This window comes from Artibeus jamaicensis, unplaced genomic scaffold, assembly GCF_021234435.1.
Source record: "Artibeus jamaicensis isolate MK-2021 breed Jamaican fruit bat unplaced genomic scaffold, CSHL_Jam_final scaffold_833, whole genome shotgun sequence".
NCBI classification, from domain to species: domain Eukaryota; kingdom Metazoa; phylum Chordata; class Mammalia; order Chiroptera; family Phyllostomidae; genus Artibeus; species Artibeus jamaicensis.
In genome coordinates, this window is record NW_026522056.1 from 2828487 (window position 1) to 2850577 (window position 22091).

General features: G+C 41.7%; 1 protein-coding gene across 8 annotated transcripts in view; it reads right to left on the bottom strand.

Moving 5' to 3' along the window:
* Nucleotides 1–22091, bottom strand: part of DCUN1D2 (defective in cullin neddylation 1 domain containing 2) — a 39312-nt gene that overhangs the window by 14582 nt on the left and 2639 nt on the right. For 2 of the 8 annotated variants that reach the window (XM_053659973.1, XM_053659974.1), the window contains exons 2-5: nt 19746–19931; nt 18306–18522; nt 15445–15613; nt 6659–6789 (exon numbers count right to left, since the gene is read on the bottom strand). In XM_053659973.1, the coding sequence (XP_053515948.1) occupies nt 6659–6789; nt 15445–15613; nt 18306–18522; nt 19746–19931 (703 nt within the window). Of the gene's footprint in view, nt 1–2719; nt 6170–6658; nt 6790–15444; nt 15614–18305; nt 18727–19745; nt 19932–22091 lie in introns of those variants that run through there. The other 6 variants (XM_053659975.1, XM_053659979.1, XM_053659980.1 and 3 more) reach the window with 6 other exon arrangements.

The following is a 22091-nucleotide window of genomic DNA, read 5'->3' on the forward strand; positions in this document are numbered from 1 at the left end:
GATTATTATTTAAAAAAAAACAAAAACAGAAAATAACAAGTGTTGGCGAGATTGTGGATAAATTGGAGCCTTGTGCAATTTACATTCCCTGTTGGTGGGGATGTAAAATCTGCTGCTGTAGAAAATAATACGGTGGTTTCTCAAAAAATAAAAACAAAATCATAGAATTACCATACTATTCTGCAATTCCACTTCTGGGCAGTTACCCAAAAGAACCGAAAAGCTGGGACTCCAGCAGAGATTTGTGCACCTGTGTTTGCAGCAGCACTGTCCACCACAGACAAAGGGTGGAAGCAACCCAGACGCCCACAGATGGGGGATGGGTAAGCAAAGTGTGGAAATACACACAGTAGAATATTATTCAGCCTTCAAAAGGAAGAAAATCTGACGTGCTAACATGAATGAAGCTTGAGGACATTGTGTTAAATGAAATAACAAGTAATGAAAGGACAAATGCTGTATCACTTCATTGATGTGAGTTACCTAGTCAAATTCAATGAGACAGGAAGTAGAATGGTGGTTGTCAAGGGCTGGTGGGAGGAAAAATGGGGAGTCTTTATTTAATGGGGGCAAAGTTTTAGTCTAGGAAGATGAAAGAGTTCTACGGATGGATGGTAGCAATGGTTGGACAACAATGTGCCACTGAGCTGTACACTTAAAAACAGTGAAAATGGTAAAAAGAAAAGAAAGAACTAATGAATAGTCTTGGAGAAAAATACTGTTCTTGATTCTAGAACAAGCAGTTACATGCCTCAGCCCTTCGTTTCTATCCTTTGACAAGCAATTGATGAAAACTTAACACTCAAAGGCACATGGAAGGAAGGGTCCTGAAAAGGTGGTGCAAGAGGCAGTTTAGTTTTTAGATTTTTCTGAATCTTCACGTAAAAACAAATAACACAACTAGAGAGCAAGTCCAAAAGTCAAAGGCAACAGTAACAATAAAAGCAGGTGGGAAAGCATCATCATGAACTGAAAATATGGGTAGGAGAGGATGGATCACCAGCAGCCACAAGACCTATGTAAATGGGGGGGGGGGAGTGGGGCACGGCATCTCAGATGGGTATGACCACGGGGCACCTTGGGGTGGCCAGCAGGCATTCACTGCAAAGCCTGGCCAGGATGAAGTGAGGACAGGTGCATCGGGCCATCACTGTGACCAATGGGAGGAGGGTTCGGGGACCTGCCACCAGGGCTGTAGGGGCTGAGGCACCCTGCATCCCATGAACCAGAACTGACCTACCAAGGCACCTCTAGACAGGGTGGCACTAATAGAGAGGCGGCTGGGAGTGCACAGGTTACACAGGGGAGAACAGCAGACAAGAAAAGAGATAAAAGCAGGTGAGAGGGATAGAGCCAGAAAACCTTAGAAAGCAAACTTCCTTTTATTGTACACAATACACACACGCATATATACATGTATACATGCATGAAGACACAAACACATACAGGCTCACAGGCACACGACACACACATACAGCACTGTGTGCACATATATGTGTGCACACACATGTCCCAGAGGAGGGAGCTCTGTGAAGTGAGAATGCTGCCCTGAACCATCCTCCTCCTGAAAGCCCAGGAAAGTGAATTCACATGAATGGGAGCAAGAGAAAAGCACTGAAGTCAAATCTCTTGTAACTCCATCCGAAGAAAAAAAGATCCTACGTCATCCCCAGAAAATGAATGCATGCCAGGAAACATGCCAGTACAGATAAAAATTGTGACCTCCCATTTCAAAACATGCTAAAAGCCATAAGAAATGATACAAAACATGAAAGAACATGTATCATAATTAGAAAAACTCAGAAACGAGGGGACAAAACTCAAGAATAAGAAATACTAAAAAAAATCATTTCAGAAATACGTAAACTAAAAGAAATGCAAGAGTGAATAAACTCAACAGACACTGGCATAAGAGAAAGAGAGGTGAAAAAAGGGGACAGTTTTTAATCTAAAACAAAGTAGACTTGAAAAGGGTTTGAGAGGAAGCAACCGCTGGGCTCAACTGTCACGCCCAAGTATCAGAGCTAATACATTTTATACATTTTTCTTAGTCTTCCCACCATAATTAAAACAAAACACTTCTTACACTGTTAAATAAACCAGGGGTTGGCAAATGAAGAACTGCTAACTCAAGATGGAAGTTACCACGGCACAGCCTAGGACAAGGCTAAGCTTTCGGCACTTCCTGTGTTTCCCACGCATCCATACCCCTCTGGTGGGGAGTGCCCCTCCCTCAGACAGGTTCCCTGCACACCTTGGATGCCGACCTGCTTCAGTGGCAGCGACTAAGTCCTTGCTGTGCTGGAAATGACGGTTAAGATATGCTTCCTCCTACCCTTTGTGACAACATGGATGGAACTGGAGAGCATTATGTTAAGTGAAATAAGCCAGGCGGTGAAAGACAAATACTGTATGATCTCACTTTTAACAGGAACCTAAACAACAAAACAAATAAGCAAAATATAACCAAAGACACTGAAATAGAGAACAGGCTGACAGTGACTAGAGGGGAGAGGGGAGGGAATTTCAGGAAAAAAGGGGAAGGGTTTGCAGGAACAAGTATAAAGGACACATGGACAAGAACTACGGGAGGTGGAAATGGGAGGGAGGTGGGGAGCACTGGGGGGTGGGCTGGGATGGGAGTAAAAGACAGAAAACTGTACTTGAACAACAATTAAAATAAAATTAACAAAATAAATAAATAAAAATAAAGTCCTTTTCCTTCACAAACTAGAAAAAAAAGGCATGCTTCCTCCAGGCACTGATAAGATTCCTAAAGAGGACTCATCTTTGCAGGTGAAAAGAACGGAGCTACAATAGATCAGATTCAAAAAATAAAGCTGAGATTGAAGGTGTCATCAGGTAGCTGGGCCTACGGAGTGCAAAGGAAGTTATTTTTAGGTGGGGGCAAAGCAGGGAAGTCAGGAGCTGAACTTGGCACCTGGTCTCCTGATTATCCATTTTGTCACTGTGACAACAAAGTTCATAGGCTGATGTCTTCATAATAGCACCACATACGAGGCAAGACAATGCTCTTAACAACTCACTGCTATTGTTACTCTGACCATAGTCACACCATCTTCTAACTAGACTGACACTCGAGCCTTGAAATCTGGCTTATCACTGGGCCTGACCACCAGGTAACACATGCTAGTCAGGACGCCCTGCAGCTCACCCACCAGGTGACACGTCCTCAGTCAGGACACGCTGCAGCAGCTCTCAGAGAGTAAGGAAGCCTTTTCTGGCTCCGTGCAGGAGTGGTGCCGCCCATCACTTCTCTCTGGCTCCAACTCTGATATAACCGGATGAAGCAACATGCAGGAGGAGATCACTGTGCTTTTTTGACAATGTTTGTTGCTCTAAAAACTGAGATGAAGTCATTCGTGCTAAAACAGAACTGCGAACATTTTAAGAGTTTTAAAATTGTAATATATTTTGCTCATTTAATATATATGCGCGGTATAAAACAAGTAAATTAAAATCAAATCATATAAAATACAAGATGTGGGTAGAATAGGAAATAGCCTGGCACAGAGACTACTTAAAGGTGAATCCTGGAGTGATCCGAGAATGTGAGGGGACAGGTGGCATATGGGCCAAACTCAGAGGAGAAAGCCCTCGCAGGCAGGCAGTGCCCAAGCAAGCAGTGGCCAGAGGGGATGGATGCACCAAGACAGACCTGAGCCTACTTTGACCATCTAAGCTCTCCCCACAGGGACAGTGGGACAGTGGGACTGGCGCTGTGCCACGGTCTTCCTGCATCCGCAGACTTCCACCATACCCAGGCCTTGGTTTCCACTCCCCACACGCCAGGCAGCCCAGGAGGAGGTGTGAACACACGGGACGGTGAGTGAGGGCTCCAAACCCTGCGGTCACAGCCCGTGCTCCTTCCTCCAACATGGCCTTTTGTGCCTTTGCCTCGGTTTCCCTGTTTGTAAAGTGGGGGTAAGGCCATGTGTGAACCAGACAAAGGCACCAGGTGGCCACATCACATGTGCTTCACAAAGGCTGGTTTCCACCTTTCTTTCCAGTAACAAGGTAGATGATAAAAGCCGCCACCTACAAACAGAAACCACACTGACTGCCAGGACTGCATTTGGACATCTGAATGGCAGCAAAGACACAGAGGGAGACCTGTGTGTCCAGGGCCAAGACAGCACTGCTGGGGTGACCACTATCATTCCACGCCAGTTTTAAACTCACTATATGGGTTGTTTCTTTTCAAAATGTGCCAAGTATTTGAATATTCCCAAGAGCACAGGAACACAAGTCCAACTCTTCACTCTACATTAATACAGATGGAATTATCTGGAATTCTAATTTAACCAGGTCCTTGCTACCAATGCCTCAGAGCCTTGCCTCTTTGCAGTCCTTCCGGAAGCATCTGGCAAGCTCTTCTCTAGGTGACACCCTGCCGAGCCACAGAGAAGCCAGGGGCAAATCAGGGCTTGGGCCTGCAGTGGCCCCTCGGCCACCTTATCTCAGTCGGTTGATGACGTGTTGGTCTCTGTGACGGGGTGAGACCAGACGATACACAGCTTCTGCTTCTTCTCACTGCGCATGCTCAGCCGTCACCCCGCTGCTGCTGTGGACACCCCTTTCCTCTCACTCTGTGCACTTGGTTACAAAACGGATCCTTCACTGGCATCAGGCCAAACAGGAAATCAATCCTTTTCTTCACAAATGTGTCAGAACCATCTCTTCCACGGGTCCCACAAATGCCTTCCATGACATCGGCTCTCTGACCGGTGACAAAGGGGGAATGTGCACAGTCCTGTGATGTTGGAACCACCTTGCTGCTGCACCTTTACGCCACGGACGGCCTCTGTTTGCTCACCCGCTTCCTTGATTAGGGAAAACCTCGCTCCTATTTTCCTAGTGAATTCTCCCATGTCCACCTTCCGAAGTGTTAAAAGCAGATCCATTCAAGTAAGTTCCTGAACAGGTCCCTTGTGGTAGAGGCCTTTTTCCGCTCCTGAGGTGGCAGGTGCACGACCTGTGAGGTGGCATTCAGGGCGAGGAACCCATTCGCACGGTGGACCAGCCCCGAGAGGGGGACTCTGATGAGAGACTCATCACAGTGCAATGCAGCAACAGACAGAGTGAACGGCCCACAACGTTGGAGAAAAACACAGAAAAAGAAGAAAACAACCCCTGCCATGGAAGTAGGAGACAGTGCTTAGGAAAAGACGGCTATCTGCCATCCCAAACCGAGGCAGAGGTGCCTGCTGCCCACGGCCCTGACGTAGGGACAGAAGCGCCTGCTGCCCACGGCCCTGACGTAGGGACAGAAGCGCCTGCTGCCCACGGCCCTGACGTAGGGACAGAGCGCCTGCTGTCTCGATCTGTACCTGCCTTTCACCTGTTGCTGGGAGAGAGAAAGACAGGGGGATGAGAATGTCCCCTGCAGACACACACCTGCAAACATGCAGGAGTGAAATCCGGGTCTGAATCCAGATGCTTGCTGTGGATTTTCCATCTGTGAATTTTCAAGCCCCTTTCAGGTTTCCTACCTAATTTTTGTCATCTTATAATATTGCTTTTATTTATAAGAACTTTTCTTCAAAATGTACTTTCTAATATACCCATTTAATCCCTATAAAAAAGACTGTGTAAGCCCTCCTCCAAACTTGTAAGAGATTTTAACGCACTAAGCGTAAATAAATCTCTTATATTAGGCAAGAAAATGTAGGTCAAAACTAATTTATTTTTACAAAGAGATAAGACAAAAATAAACTATATAGTACTCCGGGGCAAAACAAATGAAATAAGCAAAATAAAACCCTCATATCAACCAAAAATTCAAACTAAAATCTTAAGGTAAAAGTTTTCCGAACGTACCACACACAGTAATACATCAGCCACATTACGACAAAATCAGAACTGTGACGGCAGCTCAGGCTCGCACCGGAGGCCCCGCGGGCTCAGATCCCGACAACCACAGTAACGCAGGCGTCCCAATGAAATGAGTCGCACAAGTGTTTGGTTCTCCAGTGCATGTAAAATTTATGTTCACACTACACTAGAGTCTATTAAGTGTGCAAAAGCACTACGTCTAAAAAAACAATATACGTACTTTAAAAATGCTAACTATCAGCTGAGCCTCCCGCGAGTTGCACTCTTTTTGCTGGTGGAGGGTCTTGCCTCGGTGCTGATGAAAACACAGTATCTGTGAAGCACAATAAATGAGGTATGCCTGTACTAAAGCAACCCAACAACGCACACCAGAACTGGTTTCCGGTAAGTTAACTTTAAACCTCCTGATCGGGACAAGACTAATGCCACCTGGTAATCTTAGCAACACCGTCCGCGGGATCACACACCCAGCCGGGACAAGCACGCCGGCTGCCAACATTAACTGTTGACCTCTCTAATGCATTAGTCAATTAGATGTCAATATCAGAGCACAGAGAACATGTGCAAATTCATTCACATTTTAAAATATAGACATTTAAACCCAAATCTGAGAGTGGTACTGGTTGAGGTGTTCAAGCACATGGCCCTGTGAACCGTCACACCTGCACACCAGCCACTCAGCAGACGGGAAACGGGGCACAGGGAGGGGTCACAACAGTGGGCAGGACCGAGGGCTCGATGGCCATGCCCACTCACAGTGTCGTAAGACGCGGCTCCTTGCAAGTTTGGATTCCATACTCACCTAAACCTTTTTGCCCAGGGTTCTTAGCAAAGGTGAAAGTAAACTGATAGAAATCCTTAAACTTCGTTGTGTCCTTAAGCTCTTGTTCCAGCCTTGGCAGAAGCGCTTTCAGCTTATCTGTGCTGTCACACCTGTGACGAGAGACAGAGACAGTGCTTTGTCACAGGCAGCAGCTGGGCCTGCTGGGTCCCCAGCAGTTCGCAGCGCCACTGCAATTCGGTGCGGCCCGAGGCTTGGGTCTATGGGGGTGGGTCGGTGGAATTCTCATGGCCCCTTTTTCTAGCTAAAAAGCCTCAAAATGCTCTAAAACTGGCCGGGGTGATGGCTGCACAGCTCTGTGAAGACACCAAAACCACTAATTTTACACTGTAAATGGGTGAATTGTGTGGCATGTGCATAATATCTTAATAAAACTGTCATTAAAAGAAGAAAAATCAAAACCCAAAATTGTTTGCCCTCCTCTGTGCGGTCTGGAATATGAACATGGTTTAACTCTGTGGCTTCAATAGCACAGAGGCCAATGACGTGAGGTGACAGAGTGAGAAGACCCTACTGCCTTGGTGAATTCATGGAACTGTGTTACTCTGCCAGCCGAACCACTGCTACCCCTGAACTATGCTGCGGTGCAAAATGAACCTGTGGCCTTAAGCTACTGTATCCAGGGGTTTCTTCATTACAGAGGGTTAGATGTAAAACATCGAAGTATAATAAAATATAACTATATCATTTTTAAATTGAATTGTCCTTCAAAGTCAATAACACTTAAAAATATCAAAAAGCCTCTGAAGCAGAATGTAGCTCTGGCTGGTGTGGTTCAGTGGACTGAGTGCCAGCCTTCCAACTGAAAGGTCACCGGTCTGATTCCCAGTCAGGGCACATGTCCGGGCTGCCAGCCAGGTCTCCAGTTGGGGCTGTGCAGGAGGTAACCCATCGACGCATCTCTCACACATCAATGTTTCTCTCCCTCTCCTTCTCCAACCTGTACCCTCTCTCTAAAATTAATGAACTAAAATCTTTTTTTAAAAAAGCAGAATCTAGAAGAGTAAAACAAAATTTGTTGTTTTTATTTTGACTACACAGCAAGGAAGCGAACAAAAGCAACACCTCATTTATCCAGGCATCGAGGTAGAGCAGGGCTGAGGAAAGGCAATGGACAAAGTCCTGGAGCGGCCAGAACCAACCGCAGACCAACAAGTCCATGAACATACCGAGAAGTACCAACACCCAACTTCCGGGGCTATCATGCGAGCTCCCGAGTGCAGCCCACCCATGCCAACAGCTGGCAGGCAGCAGGCCCTGGGGAGTGGCCACACGCCCGGCCCCATCACGACCTCCTTCCTCCATGCAGTCTTCTGACACCCTTGGTCTTCTTCATGCCTCCTCACTCCAAAAGGCCCTAGTTGACAGCGAGTTAGTTACTCCTATTTCTGAAGTTTAAAAAAATTTAAAGATGTTATTTATTTCTTTTTAGATAGAGGGGAAAGAAAGGAGAAAGAGGGAGAGAGACATCAATGTGTGGTTGCCTCTTGTGTGCCCACTGCTGGAGACCTGGCCTACAACCCAGGCATGTGCCCTGATGGGAAATTGAACCAGTGACCCTTTGGTTTCCAAGCTGGTGCTCAATCCACTGAGCCACACCAGCCAGGGCTCTTTCTGAACTTTTTAAATGGGAACTTAGGATATGTATTATTAGTGTCTGGCTTTCTGTGCCAACATTAAATCTGGGAGGTTCATTTATGTTGATATGTGTGGCTGTGGTTGGTTCATTTTCATTGCCGTATAGCATTCCATTCTGGTCATCTTTTATAATTTATATAATCTACTGATGAGAAGTATTTTGGTTGTTCCTAGTTTTCTGGCTACGAAGAATGACGTTAAAAAATGTTTCTGTACATGTATCCTGGCATACACATGTATATGTTATGTTAGGCACACCCAAGAGTAGAATAGCTGGATAACAGGGGCTGAGCACCTTCAGTTTAGTAAGTAGCATCAAACGGTCTTCCAATGTGATTGTCCCACTTCACATCCCACTAGACTAGGAGTCTAGTGGACTCCCAGCAGTACACTAGATTTCTTATTGACTCACATTTTCACCTGCATTTGTGACTGTGTCTTATTTAGCCATTCCAAAGAGTGGGTTGTGAGCTTCTATTTCATTGTAGTTTTAATTTGCACTTCCCTAAAGAATGAGATTAAGCATATTTACTTTCACTAGCCATTAAGAAATTCTCTTTTGTGAAGTGCCTGTTCAAGTCTCTTGCCCATTTTTGATTAGGCTATCTTTTTCTTATTGTTTTATAAAAAATTTAAATATTAAAAAATATTTTATTGATTATGCTATTACACTTGTCCCATTTCCCCCCTTTATTCCCCTCCACCCTGTATACCCCCTCATACCCGCATTCCCTACATGAACCTTTAGTTCATGTCCATTGTTGTACGTGTAAGTTCTTTGGCTTCTACATTTCCTATACGATTCCTAACCTCCCCCTGTCTATTTTCTACCTACCATTTATGCTACTTATTCTCTGTACCTTTTCCTTCTCTCTCCCCCTCCCACTCCACTGCTGATAACCCTCCATGTGATCTCCATTTCTGGGATTCTGTTCCTGTTCTAGTTGTTTGCTTAGGTTTTTTTTTTGGTTCAATTGTTAATAGCTGTGAGTTTGTTGTCATTTTAATGTTCATTTTTTATCTTCTTTTTCTGAGATAAATCCCTTTAATATTTCATATAATAAAGGCTTAGAGATGATTAACTTCTTTAATTGGACCTTATCTGGGAAGCATTTTATCTGCCCTTCCATTCTAAAGGAGAGCTTTGCTGGATAGAGTCATCTTGGATGTAGGCCCTTGCCTTTCATGACTTGGAATATTTTTTTCCAGCCCCTTCTTGCCTGCAAGGTCTCTTTTAAGAAATCAGCTGATAGTCTTATGGGAACTCCTTTGTAGGTAACTGTCTTCTTTTCTCTTGCTGCTTTTAAGATTCTGTCCTTATTTTTAATCTTGGCAAAATTATGATGTGCCTTGGTGTGTTCTTCCTCGGGTCCAACTTCTTTGGGACTCTGTGAGCTTCCTAGACTTCCTAAAGGTCTAGTCTATTTCCTTTGCCAGATTGGAGAAGTTCTCCTTCATTATTTGTTCAAATAAGTTTTCAATTTCTTGGTCTTGCTCTTCTCCTTCCGTCACCCCTATGATTTGGATGTTGGAATGTTTAAAGATGTCCCAGAGGTTCCCAAGTCTCTCCTCATTTCTGTGAATTGTTTCTTCATTTTATTCTGATTGGATGTTTATTTCTTCCTTCTGCTCCAAACCATTGATTTGAGTCCTGGTTTCCTTCCTGTCACTGTTGGTTCCCTATAGATTTTTCTTTATTTCACATAACGAGACCTTCATTGCTACCTGGGTCTTTTTTATGCTGTTGAAGTACCTAGTGAGTTATTATCCTGATAACCAGTGTTTTGAACTGTGCATCTGATAGGTTAGCTATCTCTTTGTTGATTAGTTGTATTTTTTCTGGAGCTTTGATCTCTTCTTTCATTTGGGCCTTATTTATTTATTTATTTTTGTCTCAGTGTGCCTATTACATAGTAAGGGGTGGAGCCTTAGGTGTTTACCAGGGTGGGGCAACCCAGTCTCTGGGTTGTGATGCTATATGTGGGGGAGGGGTCTGAGAGGGAACACAGCTCTTGCTCCACTCTCTGCTGGCTTTCAGTCACTTCCATGGTTTCCCACAAGCAAACTGGGCCCTTCTGCTGCTGATTCCCATGTGGGTGGGTCTGTGTACATTCTAGGACCCTGTGGAGCTCTCCAACAAACTCTCCTATGGAGCTGAGAGTTTTTCCTGCTGCCACCTCAACCCCAACAGGTGTTTTCAATCAGAGGTTTGAGGCTTTATTTCCCTGCGCTGGGACCCTGGGTTGTGAGGTCTGTCTCACTCCCCAGATGTTCCTCCCGGTTTATCTGCACTTGAATGTGGAGTCACCTGCTCCACCAGCTGCCACCTCGCCCTGGTCCACCAGCTGCTGCCTTGCTGTGCCTCCTTTCTGCTTTGCTGCCGATTCTGCCCCTCCTACTGGTCTGGATGAATGTTTCTTCTTTAACTCCGTGGTTGTTGGACTACCACACAGTTCAATTTTCTATCAGTTCTGGCTGTCTTTAAATTTGTTGTCCTTGTTTCGTTTGTGTGAGGAGACACAATGTACCTCCTACCTACACCTCCATCTTGGGTGGAAATGAAAATTTTTATGTCTCAAGGATATATGCCTTTGTCATTTAAGTATTTTTAAAGTGCTTCAGAATATGAGCTGCCTTTTCCCTTCCTTGATGGTGTTTCTTAATGACCTGTAATTTTTTAGCACAGTACACTCTATCAATTTTCTTTTTTTTAAAAAAATGTATTTTATTGATTATGCCATTACAGTTGTTCTGTTTCCCCCCTTCATTCTCCTCCACCCTGCACACCCCCTCCCCCACCATTCCCCCCTTTAGTTTATGACCACGTGTCTCAAGTTCTTTAGGTTCTATATTTCCCCTACCATTCTTGCGCTCCCCCCCTATCTATTTTCTACCTACTGTCTATGCTACTTATTTTCTGTACCTTCTCCCCACTTCTCCTTCTCCCACTCCCCTGTTGCTAACCCTCCATGTGATCTTCATTTCTATGGTTCTGCTCCTGATCTAGCTGTCTTCTTAGTTTGCTTTTGTTTTAGGCGTGGTTGTTAATAATCGTGAGTTTGCTGTCCTTTCACTGTTTATATTTTTTACCTTCTTTTTCTTAGGTAAGTCCCTTTAACATTTCATATAATAAGGGCTTGGTGATGATGAACTTCTTGAACTTGACCTTATCTGAGAAGCACTTTATCTGCCCTTTCATTCTAAATGAAAGCTTTGCTGGGTAGAGCAATCTTGGATGTAGGTCTTTGGATTTCATGACTTGGAATACCTCTTTCCAGCCCCTTCTTGCCTGGAAGGTCTCTTTTGAGAAATCAGCTGACAGTCTGATGGGAACTCCTTTGTAGGTGACTGTCCCCTTAGCTCTTGCTGCTTCTAGGATTCTCTCCTTCATTTTAATCTTGGCTGATGTAATTATGATGTGCCTTGGTGTGTTCCTCCTTAGGTCCACCTTCTTTGGGACTCTCTGAGCTTCCTGGATTTCCTGGAAGTCTATTTCCTTTGCCAGATTGGGGAAGTTCTCCTTTATTATTTGTTCAAATAAGTTTTCCACTTGCTCTTTCTCTTCCCCTTCTGGTAGCCCTATAATTTGGATGTTGGAGCGTGTAAAGATGTCCTGGAGGTTCCTAAGCCTCTCCTCATTTTTTTGAATTCTTGTTTCTTCATATTTTTCTGTTTGGTCATTTTTTTTCTTCCTTCTGGTCCACTCCATTGATTTGAGTCCCAGTTTCCTTTCCATTAGTATTGGTTTCCTGTGCATTTCCCTTCATTTCAATTAGTTTAGCCTTCATTTGTTCCTCTAATTTGTGACTAAAATCAACCAGTTCTGTGAGCATCCTGATCACCAGTGTTTTGAACTGTGCATCTGATAGGTTGGCTATTTCTTGGTCACTTAGAGTTATAGGCTGTGGGGCTTTGAGTTCTTCTTGAGCCATGTTTTGGTCTGTTTGCACCTGTTACGTATGAGGGGCAGAGCCCTAGGTGTTCACCAGGGCAGGGCAACTCAGTTGCTGGGTTGTGATACTGTATGTGGGGCAGGGTCAAAGAACGGCCATATTGGTCCCCTCTGCTGCTTCCTGCCGCTGGGGTCTGCACGGTCTGTCTCACTGCTCACTCTGTCTCACTGCTCACTCCTTCGTTGGTTTATCTGCTCGCGATTGTGTGCCCGCGGTCAGCCTGCTGCCTTGCACCCTCACTGGGCCCACCCATTACTACCCCACACCTGGGATCTGCCAACGGCTGCCTGTGCTCCTGGGTTGGGGGATCTTTCCTGCCCTACCTCGCTCTGCTGCTGGCTCCACCCCTCTTACCGGTCTGGCTAAATGGTTCATAGTTGTCGGACTTCTGCGTAGTTCAATTCTCCGTGTTTTGGCTGCGTCTTTGTTACTAAAACTTTGTTGACTTTAAACTTGGTTGTGTGAGAAGGAACAGTGTTTCCACCTATGCCTCCATCTTGGCAGAAGTCTCTCTATCAATCTTCTTCATAGTGTTTTCTTGGTGATATTTTACAACCTTCCCTACTGTATGATCATAAAGATATTCTCCTACATTATTTTCTAGAGGCTTCTACCTTTAGCCTTTCACAAGCAGCTCTACAATCCACTTGGAACCAATTGGTATGTATGGCATGAGACAGGCGTCAAGATGAAATTTTTTCTGTATGTCATTCTTCCAGGATCATTTACTGAAAAGATGTCCTTCCTCCACTTTCCTAAAGTGCTGCCTTTGCCATAAATCAAATGTACCCGTATACGTGGGTTTGTTTCCAGAGCCTCCATTCTGTTCCTCTGGTCTATTTACCTATTCTGATACTAAATATAGTTTTAGTTACTATACTTTGAAAAGTCCTGATTACCCAGTAGAACAAATCTTCTCACCTCATTCTTTTTTTTTTTAAGAATTATTGGTTATTTTGACTGTGCATATTCATATAAATTTAAAATCAGCTTGTCAAATTACACACACATAAACCTACTACTTATTAGGATTTTGGTTGAGATCAGATAAAATGTACAGAATAATTTGGGATCAAACACCAAGTACTCCAACCTAAAAATGAAGTCTGTTCCTCCAGCCAGGTTTCCAGTGAGTTGCTTTCTCTATGAAGGTGGCACACATATTTAATTACGTTTATCCTAGGTGTTTTGTATTTTTGATGCTACTTGAAATGACATATGTTTAAAATTCACTTTGTTTTGTTGCACTCAGTGTTTTGAAATAACATCGCCTTTTGTTTGCTGGCCTTGTGTCCTGCAGTCTGGTTAAACTCAGAGCATGAGGACAAAGAAACCCATGGATCACAACACAGAACCCAGAAATAGAGCGACACATCCAGTCATTTTTTGTTTCTACAAATATGTCAAAGTATTTCATAAAGTTTACTCAGTCTACCTAAGAATCCTCAAGCCCACAGTGAAAGTATGTAAGATAACTGTTAAAAGCAGGTACACTAGCCAAAGTCAACTATTAGCAGCCAGGAAAAAAGCATAAAAAAATAATAAATAGAGTAGACACAAAAGCCAAAGTATATTTTAAAGCTTAGTGCTTTTAGACTAGAAGGCAACAGTCCTTTGCATCCCTAAAAGCACAGAGGTTGTCTTAATAATATACTTTACCAATACATGAATAATACTTTCACTTAGTACGTAGCACTTTAATATTTACAAAATGCTTTAAACTTTTACTGCCCTGTGAGATGTGGAGAGCCTTACCATTAACAATCATTAACTTAATCTTCAATCACATTGTGTGTCCTCCATATGAAAGGGCATGAAAGTAGCTAACACATTTCACAGAGTCACACTCAAAATCTTTAAAGTATGGTTTTTAAGTTATGACACTTAACACGGTAATAGTCAGGGATTTTAGAATTTTACTTGTACAACATATTCGAAGGCAGTGCCTTAGAAAGGCCAGTCAGTGTTTCTAGAAGAAGCACTTATTTCCAAGTCTCTCATTTTGGGGAGATTTTAACAGATCAGGTAGTATTTAGTGTCATGCACATGGAATACTCCTTTTAATGGGTTGTTTTCTATTCTGAAACTGCTGGGGTTTCCTAGTACAGAGAACATGAAATATGCTAGTACACCGCTGTCATAATGTTCTCTTGTTTAGCTGGTTTTATAAAACCACAGGAATATGGTGAGATAGCACTAGAAATGGAAGTCTTGTAGAGTTTATCCTCATCAGGGGTGTCCAACCTGTGGCCCGGGGTGGCTATGAATGTGGCCCAATGCAAAATCGTAAACTTATTTAAAACATTATGAAATGTTTTTGTGGTTATGTGTTGCAATGTATTTAATGTGTGGCCCAACATAACTCTTCTCCTTCCAGTGTGGCCCAGAGACACCAAAAGGTTGGACACCCCTCCCACAAGGCAGACAGATATAGCAGATTCATCAGTTTAATGGAAACAACAAATGCTCTGTTCCGTGTCCCTCTCCCCCCGAATACTGTAAGCACATGCCTTAAGAACACGTTTACCTTAGGCTTAAGCACTAAGGAAAGCTAGTTTAAGGCGTCAACACTGAAATCTCAGACCATCAACAAGTCAAGCAACTTGGCTTTTATACAACCTCATGAAATAGTTCAATAAGCTCAATGATTAAAAGACATTGATGTTATATGCTTTCGTTTACTTCTTTCACTTATCTGACAAATGAGACACATCTTAAGTTATTAATGAAGCTTTTAACCCAACCCTGTAGGTAGAACAGAGAAATATTACAGGCAAAAATGAAAATGATGTTTTATTAGTTTAATGTAGCAACACACTAAATGACACATTTAGTGTACAGTGTTATGAAACAAACTAAATACCTGAAGATAAACAAAAACACCCAGATGTTTATTGTCAATTTAAAATGGAAAAAGCATTTAGAGAATAAGGTACATAAGGGATTAATCATCTGAATAAAATTATTAAATAAAACTTAAATAGGAATTAACGGAAATCAAAGGGTTAATATAGTACAGATGCATTATTTAAAAACTTATAAGATACACAAAGAAAATAAATTGACATAAGATTAATATTTACAGACTGAAAACGAATTAACGTTCAGGGTATCTTTCTTTCTGAAAATGATTTAAACTGAGACCACTGTACTCACCCCAGCTCCGTCATGCCGTCTACAAACTCCTTTTTGCTAAATTCACATTGAGTCGCTGCCCTGAATTTCCATGCTATAACCAAAACGCTGATACTGGCAGGATCGAGGCTTAAATCATCACAAAACTGTTGAATCCCATCAATTCCAATTTTATTTTCATCTTGTGGGTCTGCAGTTAAAAAAAGTAAGTTATACTATTTTGAAAAGTATTATTAAAATGGGTTGTTAGACTCATACGCCTACTACACAGTTCTAGCAAGAGTGTTTCAAATACATCAATTGACAGACTGCAATTTTCTACTACATGTGAAAGGCAGCAACAAATAGTAATTTATCCAGAACATACTCCTCTTTTTAAAGTCTAGGTTTCTGGACGTTAGTAGAAAAAAAATTATTGTAACTTCTTTGAGAAGTTTCATCTCAAAGATCTTTTTTTCATCATTAAGGAAAAATTTAATGTCCCTAAAGTAAAATAAAATTCAAGTTTACAAAATTTTAGTTTGCCCAAAGGCAAATTGTTACAAAAATGCTGCATTGGTGAAGCATTTATAATATTTTAAGTTTTTATCACAACCCCACTGAAAGATTGATGTTTTTCATTTAAAAGTGATTTCATTTGCTTAGTTCTAATGCTACTGTATAATACTTATTTTCTAATCACTCTTACGCATCCATGTTTAACAGCTTAGAAATTCAGGCTTCTCCCACCCTTCATTTCTGGTTTATAAATAAAATGAAGAAACCTAGAATTTCCTCATCAGAAAATCAAATAGTAAAATCTATTAAGAGAAGAATCCCAGCAAGACTTCACCAAACTAGATCTAGTAATTTCAGACAGATTGTGTGAATCATATTATCACAGTACAGGTGTTAATTCTGTCAGTTTAGAAGGTGCAAACAGAAAACTTGTAGCTCCTTTGCTTAAATAAAGATTAAGTGTGATAAACTTTTCTTCTGTCATACACATTTTAATTTTGGTCACTTAAGTTTTATATATGACAATATATATTTATATTTATAAATCAAAATGTGTATCTAAATATTTATTATATAAATATAGATATAAAAATGCATAAGTTCAAGAGAGACCAACGAGCAAACGAATGAACCACAACTGCCTGTCCGACTATTCTCCTCCCACCGTCTCACAGGTACCAGTGGGAGGGGCAACCGCAGGCGCACGGGACGGACCTTCTATAAGATGCTGTCCTGGTCTTCCCATGCCCTTAACACGGCAGATTTTTAGAGTAATAAAAAAAATTGGTCTACAATGCTCTCATCTAACAAGCAATCTTGATAAATTTCATATGTAATAAAATGAAACACTTTAAAGTAATTTTGAAAGCATTCATTTGGATGTATTAATGTAATAACCAACATTATATTTGTGAATAGTCTTTGAACCATATATTTATTTTTGGAATATAAAACAATTGTACCATAGATCTACTTTAAGTGACTAGAATTGCATGGATAATATTAAATAACGAAGGGATGAAGTTTTTAAAAAATGACAATTTTCACTTATATGGAAGTATTTTTTGAAGACATCTGCACATATTTGAATAAATTTTAAAATCTGCATACCATCTGACTTACAAAATCAGCTCAACAATTGACTTAGCCAAAACATTTAAAGCACACTAAAGCTTAATTAAGAATAATGTTCACTTTTTTGAGAACTAAAAGTACATTTCTTTTTTTAACCATAGAATATGTTTCTGAACCAAAATTTTTTAAATAAAAAGAACACTATTTTCTTTTTTTTTAAAGATTTTATTTATTTTTAGAGAGAGGGCAAGAGAAAGAGAGAGGGAGAGAAACATCAATGTGTGGTTGCCTCTCATGTGTCCCCCACTGGGGACCTGGCCCACAACCCAGGCATGTGCCCTGACTGGGAATTGAACTAGCAACCCTTTGGTTTGCAGGCCATCACTCAATCCACTGAGCTACACCAGCCAGGGCAAGAACACTATTTTCAATCTATTCTTCAGATCTAAAAAGACAGATTAAAAAAGTAAAACATGAAAATAATAAACAAAAAATTAAATCTAAGGGAGTTATTGTGTTTGAATTAACACTTGTTTAAATCAGTATTTTTTTAAGTTTCGGAAATATCAAGATTAGCCTTAGAAATTTCTAGAAAAAAAAGATCTCAGTTAACTCTTAAATCTTGCTGCCTCTCCCATTATAGCACAGATTTGACATTTGATATGAAATGTGAAAGACTGCTGAGTGGTTTGAACCTGTACCTCCATCATGCAGACTTATTTTTGCAGCATGACTGTGTTTTGCTATGGAAAGCTCCATGCTAGGTGCTGATTTCAACAACTCTCTCAATCTCCAATACAACGTTCCCTTTAGTGAGAGCTTGTCCCAAAGCTCACGCAAGAACTGAAGTTGTTTCAGTGTAACAATGCCATGACGCTGCTGTAACAGAGGGATGGCTTTTACCGACATGTCAGAAATATTTTTTATGATCTGGTGCTGTTTTTAAACAACTTTCTCACTACCAATAATATCATAGCCTTGATGGAGCTGCTCGGGGAAACAAAACACTGTATTCGCAGGTGTAGCCAGCCACCTGCCCACGCTACTACAGTGATCCCAGTGAGGACGGCTGACTGCCCATCCATCTTTAGACTCCCCTCTTCTCATCCCACCCCCTCCATATTGATTAATAGTCACGGTTCCATTTAAACTGACGATTTTGTGGCTGACTATCAGAAAGAGTAGGAACAGCATCTGGGAGGTCTTTTGAACACAGCAGCAGAAATTCAAGAAATGTAACATTCATTCTGTCCCCTAGAGATGGAGGCGAGTTCTCTACCGTCTGCCCTTGTCATCACTGTCACCCTTACCTTTGTACCTGTTATACAGCTGCTCCAGCTTCTTCTTGTCCACTGTGTTTCTCATGGATTCCTTGTGGAATGAGTCCGGGTTTTGGAAGAAGTTGTCAGTGGCCACGTCTAGTTTCCACTCATTCTGTGATAAGCAGTAGATGGCAGTTCTTTCACCAGTCTGAGTAAATGCCATAAACTGGCGGACCTTGTCCTTCTGAGATGATTTAAGCTTATGCTTTGGGATGCAAAAGAAGCAGGAAAGCCAATGAAGCCAATCCAGAGGTTTGTTTCAGCGTTCTATTACTAATGCCTATATTTTAACTGGACTTAGTTTTTTTCTTGTTGGGTGACTCAACTTCACTTCAGAATTACAGGAAAAGGCTTGTTCTTCATCAGTTAAAAAGACTGCACAGTCTTCTGAAAATTGAAACGACAGCATCTATATAGCAACAAATATGCAAAGGCTAATCTTCAAAAAATTATGAGAATCAATATTTTACACAAAACACATTTTCATCTCTACCCAGTTCCATTTGCATGAAGAAGTACATTTTTTCTCAGTCTCTGTAAAATCCCTCTTTATACACACATGTAGCCCCCTGATGAAATAAGGCCAGGGATGTGACCCAAGGCCTGACCATATCACCGCCGCCCATCTGTAGGGTTCTTTTTGGCTTCCATTAATTTCAGGCTTTAATGAACAGGAGGAAGGCTTCCAAGTTTGGAAACATCTTTTAAAGTTTTTCCCAGTTTAAAATCAGCAGAACCACACTGATGAAAACATACACATACAATTAAGCACAGTGTTAAAAAGAATTTACAAAAGTTCCAAAAGCAGCACAAAAAGACTGTTACGACTAAATGAATATGATACTAATAGCAAGAATGTCTGTGTACATGAGACAGAAATAAAAGAGAAAAATAGGGCAGAGGCTGTGGGTAGGTAGTAAATAACAAAACTGCCAAGTAACTGTACTATATATAGTATATAAGGAAACAAAATACATCTTAACCTCCAGATATAGGATGGCAAAGTTTCTATTTATCTAAGGTAACTTGATGAAAATGACAGTAGAAATAAAAGTGATTCACTAATTTCTGTAAATCAAATTGACTCAGTCTGTTAGAAGCTAAGGCTTCATAATGGAAGGGGGAAATTTTACTTGTAAGAATTTACACTCACTCCTGTTAAAAATAAAGAGATGACATAACATATAGAAACCCTAAATAAAATATAATTTACAAAATATGTAAACAGAGGACAAGATACAGATGAAAAAACTGAGTGGAGGCAAAAAGGAAAAATTAGCCAGGGAGGGATACAATGCAGACACACACACCATACAGGAGAGCTGAAAGTTAGCTGAAAATTAGGCTCTGAGCTTCCCAGTTGCCAAAGCAGGAAGGAAAATAGGACTAGTTTGGAAAACCTGCTTTTATAAGATTTTAAAAACCTACCAGAGGCCCAGAAGTGGCACAGCTCCTCCTGGCACTGAAACCGGAAGGAGTTGCCTGCTCCGGCTGCTCGTGAAAAGGCAATGTCAACGTCCCCTTCGTACCAGACCGACTGCTCACCCAAATGCCAATGATAAGCGGCAGAGCAAGGCTCCCGGAGCTTTTTCTTAAGGCGTCCCTGCATGCATGCTGACACCAAAATAGCACAGTGCAATTCAGCAGGAGCACACGGAATGCAGTTCCAATAGCTGCTCTCCAAGTGGGTCTGGGACCCCAGGTCCTGAGACCTTTCGGGGGCTCCGTGATGATAAAACTGTCTTCCTGATGATTCCAAGCCCCCCTCTGCCTTGCTCCTTCTCACGGGTGGAGAGCAGAGGCTGCAGAGGCCACACAACTCGTAATATCACAACAGACTGAACACATAGCACCCGAGAACCTATCTTGTTTTATTAAGCTACATATTAAAGGTATCTGCAAAGATGTAATGTAAGTATGTAGTGGGTTTATTCTTGTTTTTAAGTACATAAATATTTTTAAACTTTCCATTTCAATGTCTAATACAGTACACACCAATGGCTACTATCCACATAAACAAGAGTTCTTTGGGGTCCCAATAATTTCTAAAGTGTATAGGGGAACTGGGACTAAAAAGTGTGAGAACTGCTGATCTACAGTAACACAGAAAATTAACATTTTGGCTACTTAGAACAAAATTGGTCATTTGGGGGCTTGGGTCCCTTTTGTAATCTGATAAAAGTCACAGATTCTCTCTCCAGGAAAACATGTGGTACACAGATGTACATGAAATTCTGCATAAAATTTCAATCCTTTCTCAGAATGTTTAAGCCCATCTATTGGTACCCCAGAGGACAGAGAAAGGTGGAACTACAATGAACAACTGATGAGCCAGCTCAGAAGCCATTGGTCTCTGTGGCAGCTACTACATGCTGCGTTTGCAGTGAAAGTGGCCACAGACAACATGCAAGTCGGTGGGCATGCTGTGCATCAATAAAACTTTATTTACAAATACAGGCGCTAGCCCGTGGTCTGTATGTTACAATCCTGAGCTATATTCTAGGGGAATACATGGAATACTCATATATATTCTATGCATTATTTCCTGAAATTGAGCCTTTGAAAAGGACTAGACAAAGAGTTTCAAGGAATATTCTCTGGTAAGATCAAATTCAGCTAAATTAGGGCAGATCCCATAAGTTTTGACAGGAAGCCGACAAAAATAAAGCTAGTGTATTTTTACGAAGCTGACAGCCTCCCCAAGGGAGGGTGGGCAAAGCCAAGGGTTACCTCAGAAAGCTTAAGATAGAAACAGATGTTCAACCTCAAAATGGCACATCATTAAAAATAACCATGATATATTTATTCTGGAAATTGCCACCAATGCTGGATTTTTAAATTTTGTCAAGGTTGTAAAACACTATTTGGTGTAGATATATAATGAAATCCAGTCATAAAAAGGAAGACAGCACCGATGCTATGATGTGGATGAACCTGGCGAACATGATGAGTGAAAGTCACTCACAAAAGGCCTGACGTCGTGTGATTCCACAAGGCAAGCCCACAGAGACGGGAGCAGGTGGTGGCTGTCAGGAGATGGGGGGAGGGGGTTTTCTTGGGGGTAATGAAAACGTTTGGGTCGAGGCGGTGGTAGCACAATGTTGTGAATGCACCAAGTGCAACAGAACTGCACAGTTTTTAGTAGTTAATTGTACGCTACATAGATTCCACCTCAGATGAAATCCTACGTAGCACCCTCGGAACCTCCAAGATTAATGAACAGAATAACGCACTGTCAGGTGACCTACTTAATTACTTAACCAACTGACAGATCTTTATACAACTGACAGATCTACAACAAGTAAATATTGACAAACAGCTGGAAGATATGAGGATGCCTAATCTGGAGCCACTTCTCTTGATAATAACCTCTTAAAGCTTTTCCTAACATGTGACAAAAAGTTGTATCAACAGTGTGACGGGGAATGCTTTGTGAAAACTCCAGAAGAGGAGGTGCAGGAGTAGATCTACGCAGGCTACGCAAAGTAGTCTGAATTGTTACTGCCTTAGGTTACAAAGGGGGGAGATCTGTGGATAAAGAAATAAATAGATCCCTCTTTTATGTATTCCAGGTGCCTAATATGTCATAAGACAGATCCTACAACCTTGAACCTGTAATCGGTATAAAGGTGCTGGTTCTGAACAAGCAAGAGTAGCTACAGGCCTACACTCAGCATGTAACACGTCTCTGGCTAGAATGAAAAGGAAGGGAACTATCGTTAAAGCTGTACCAGTCTGATGTTTCCCATTACAAGTTTCTCCATAAAATAACAG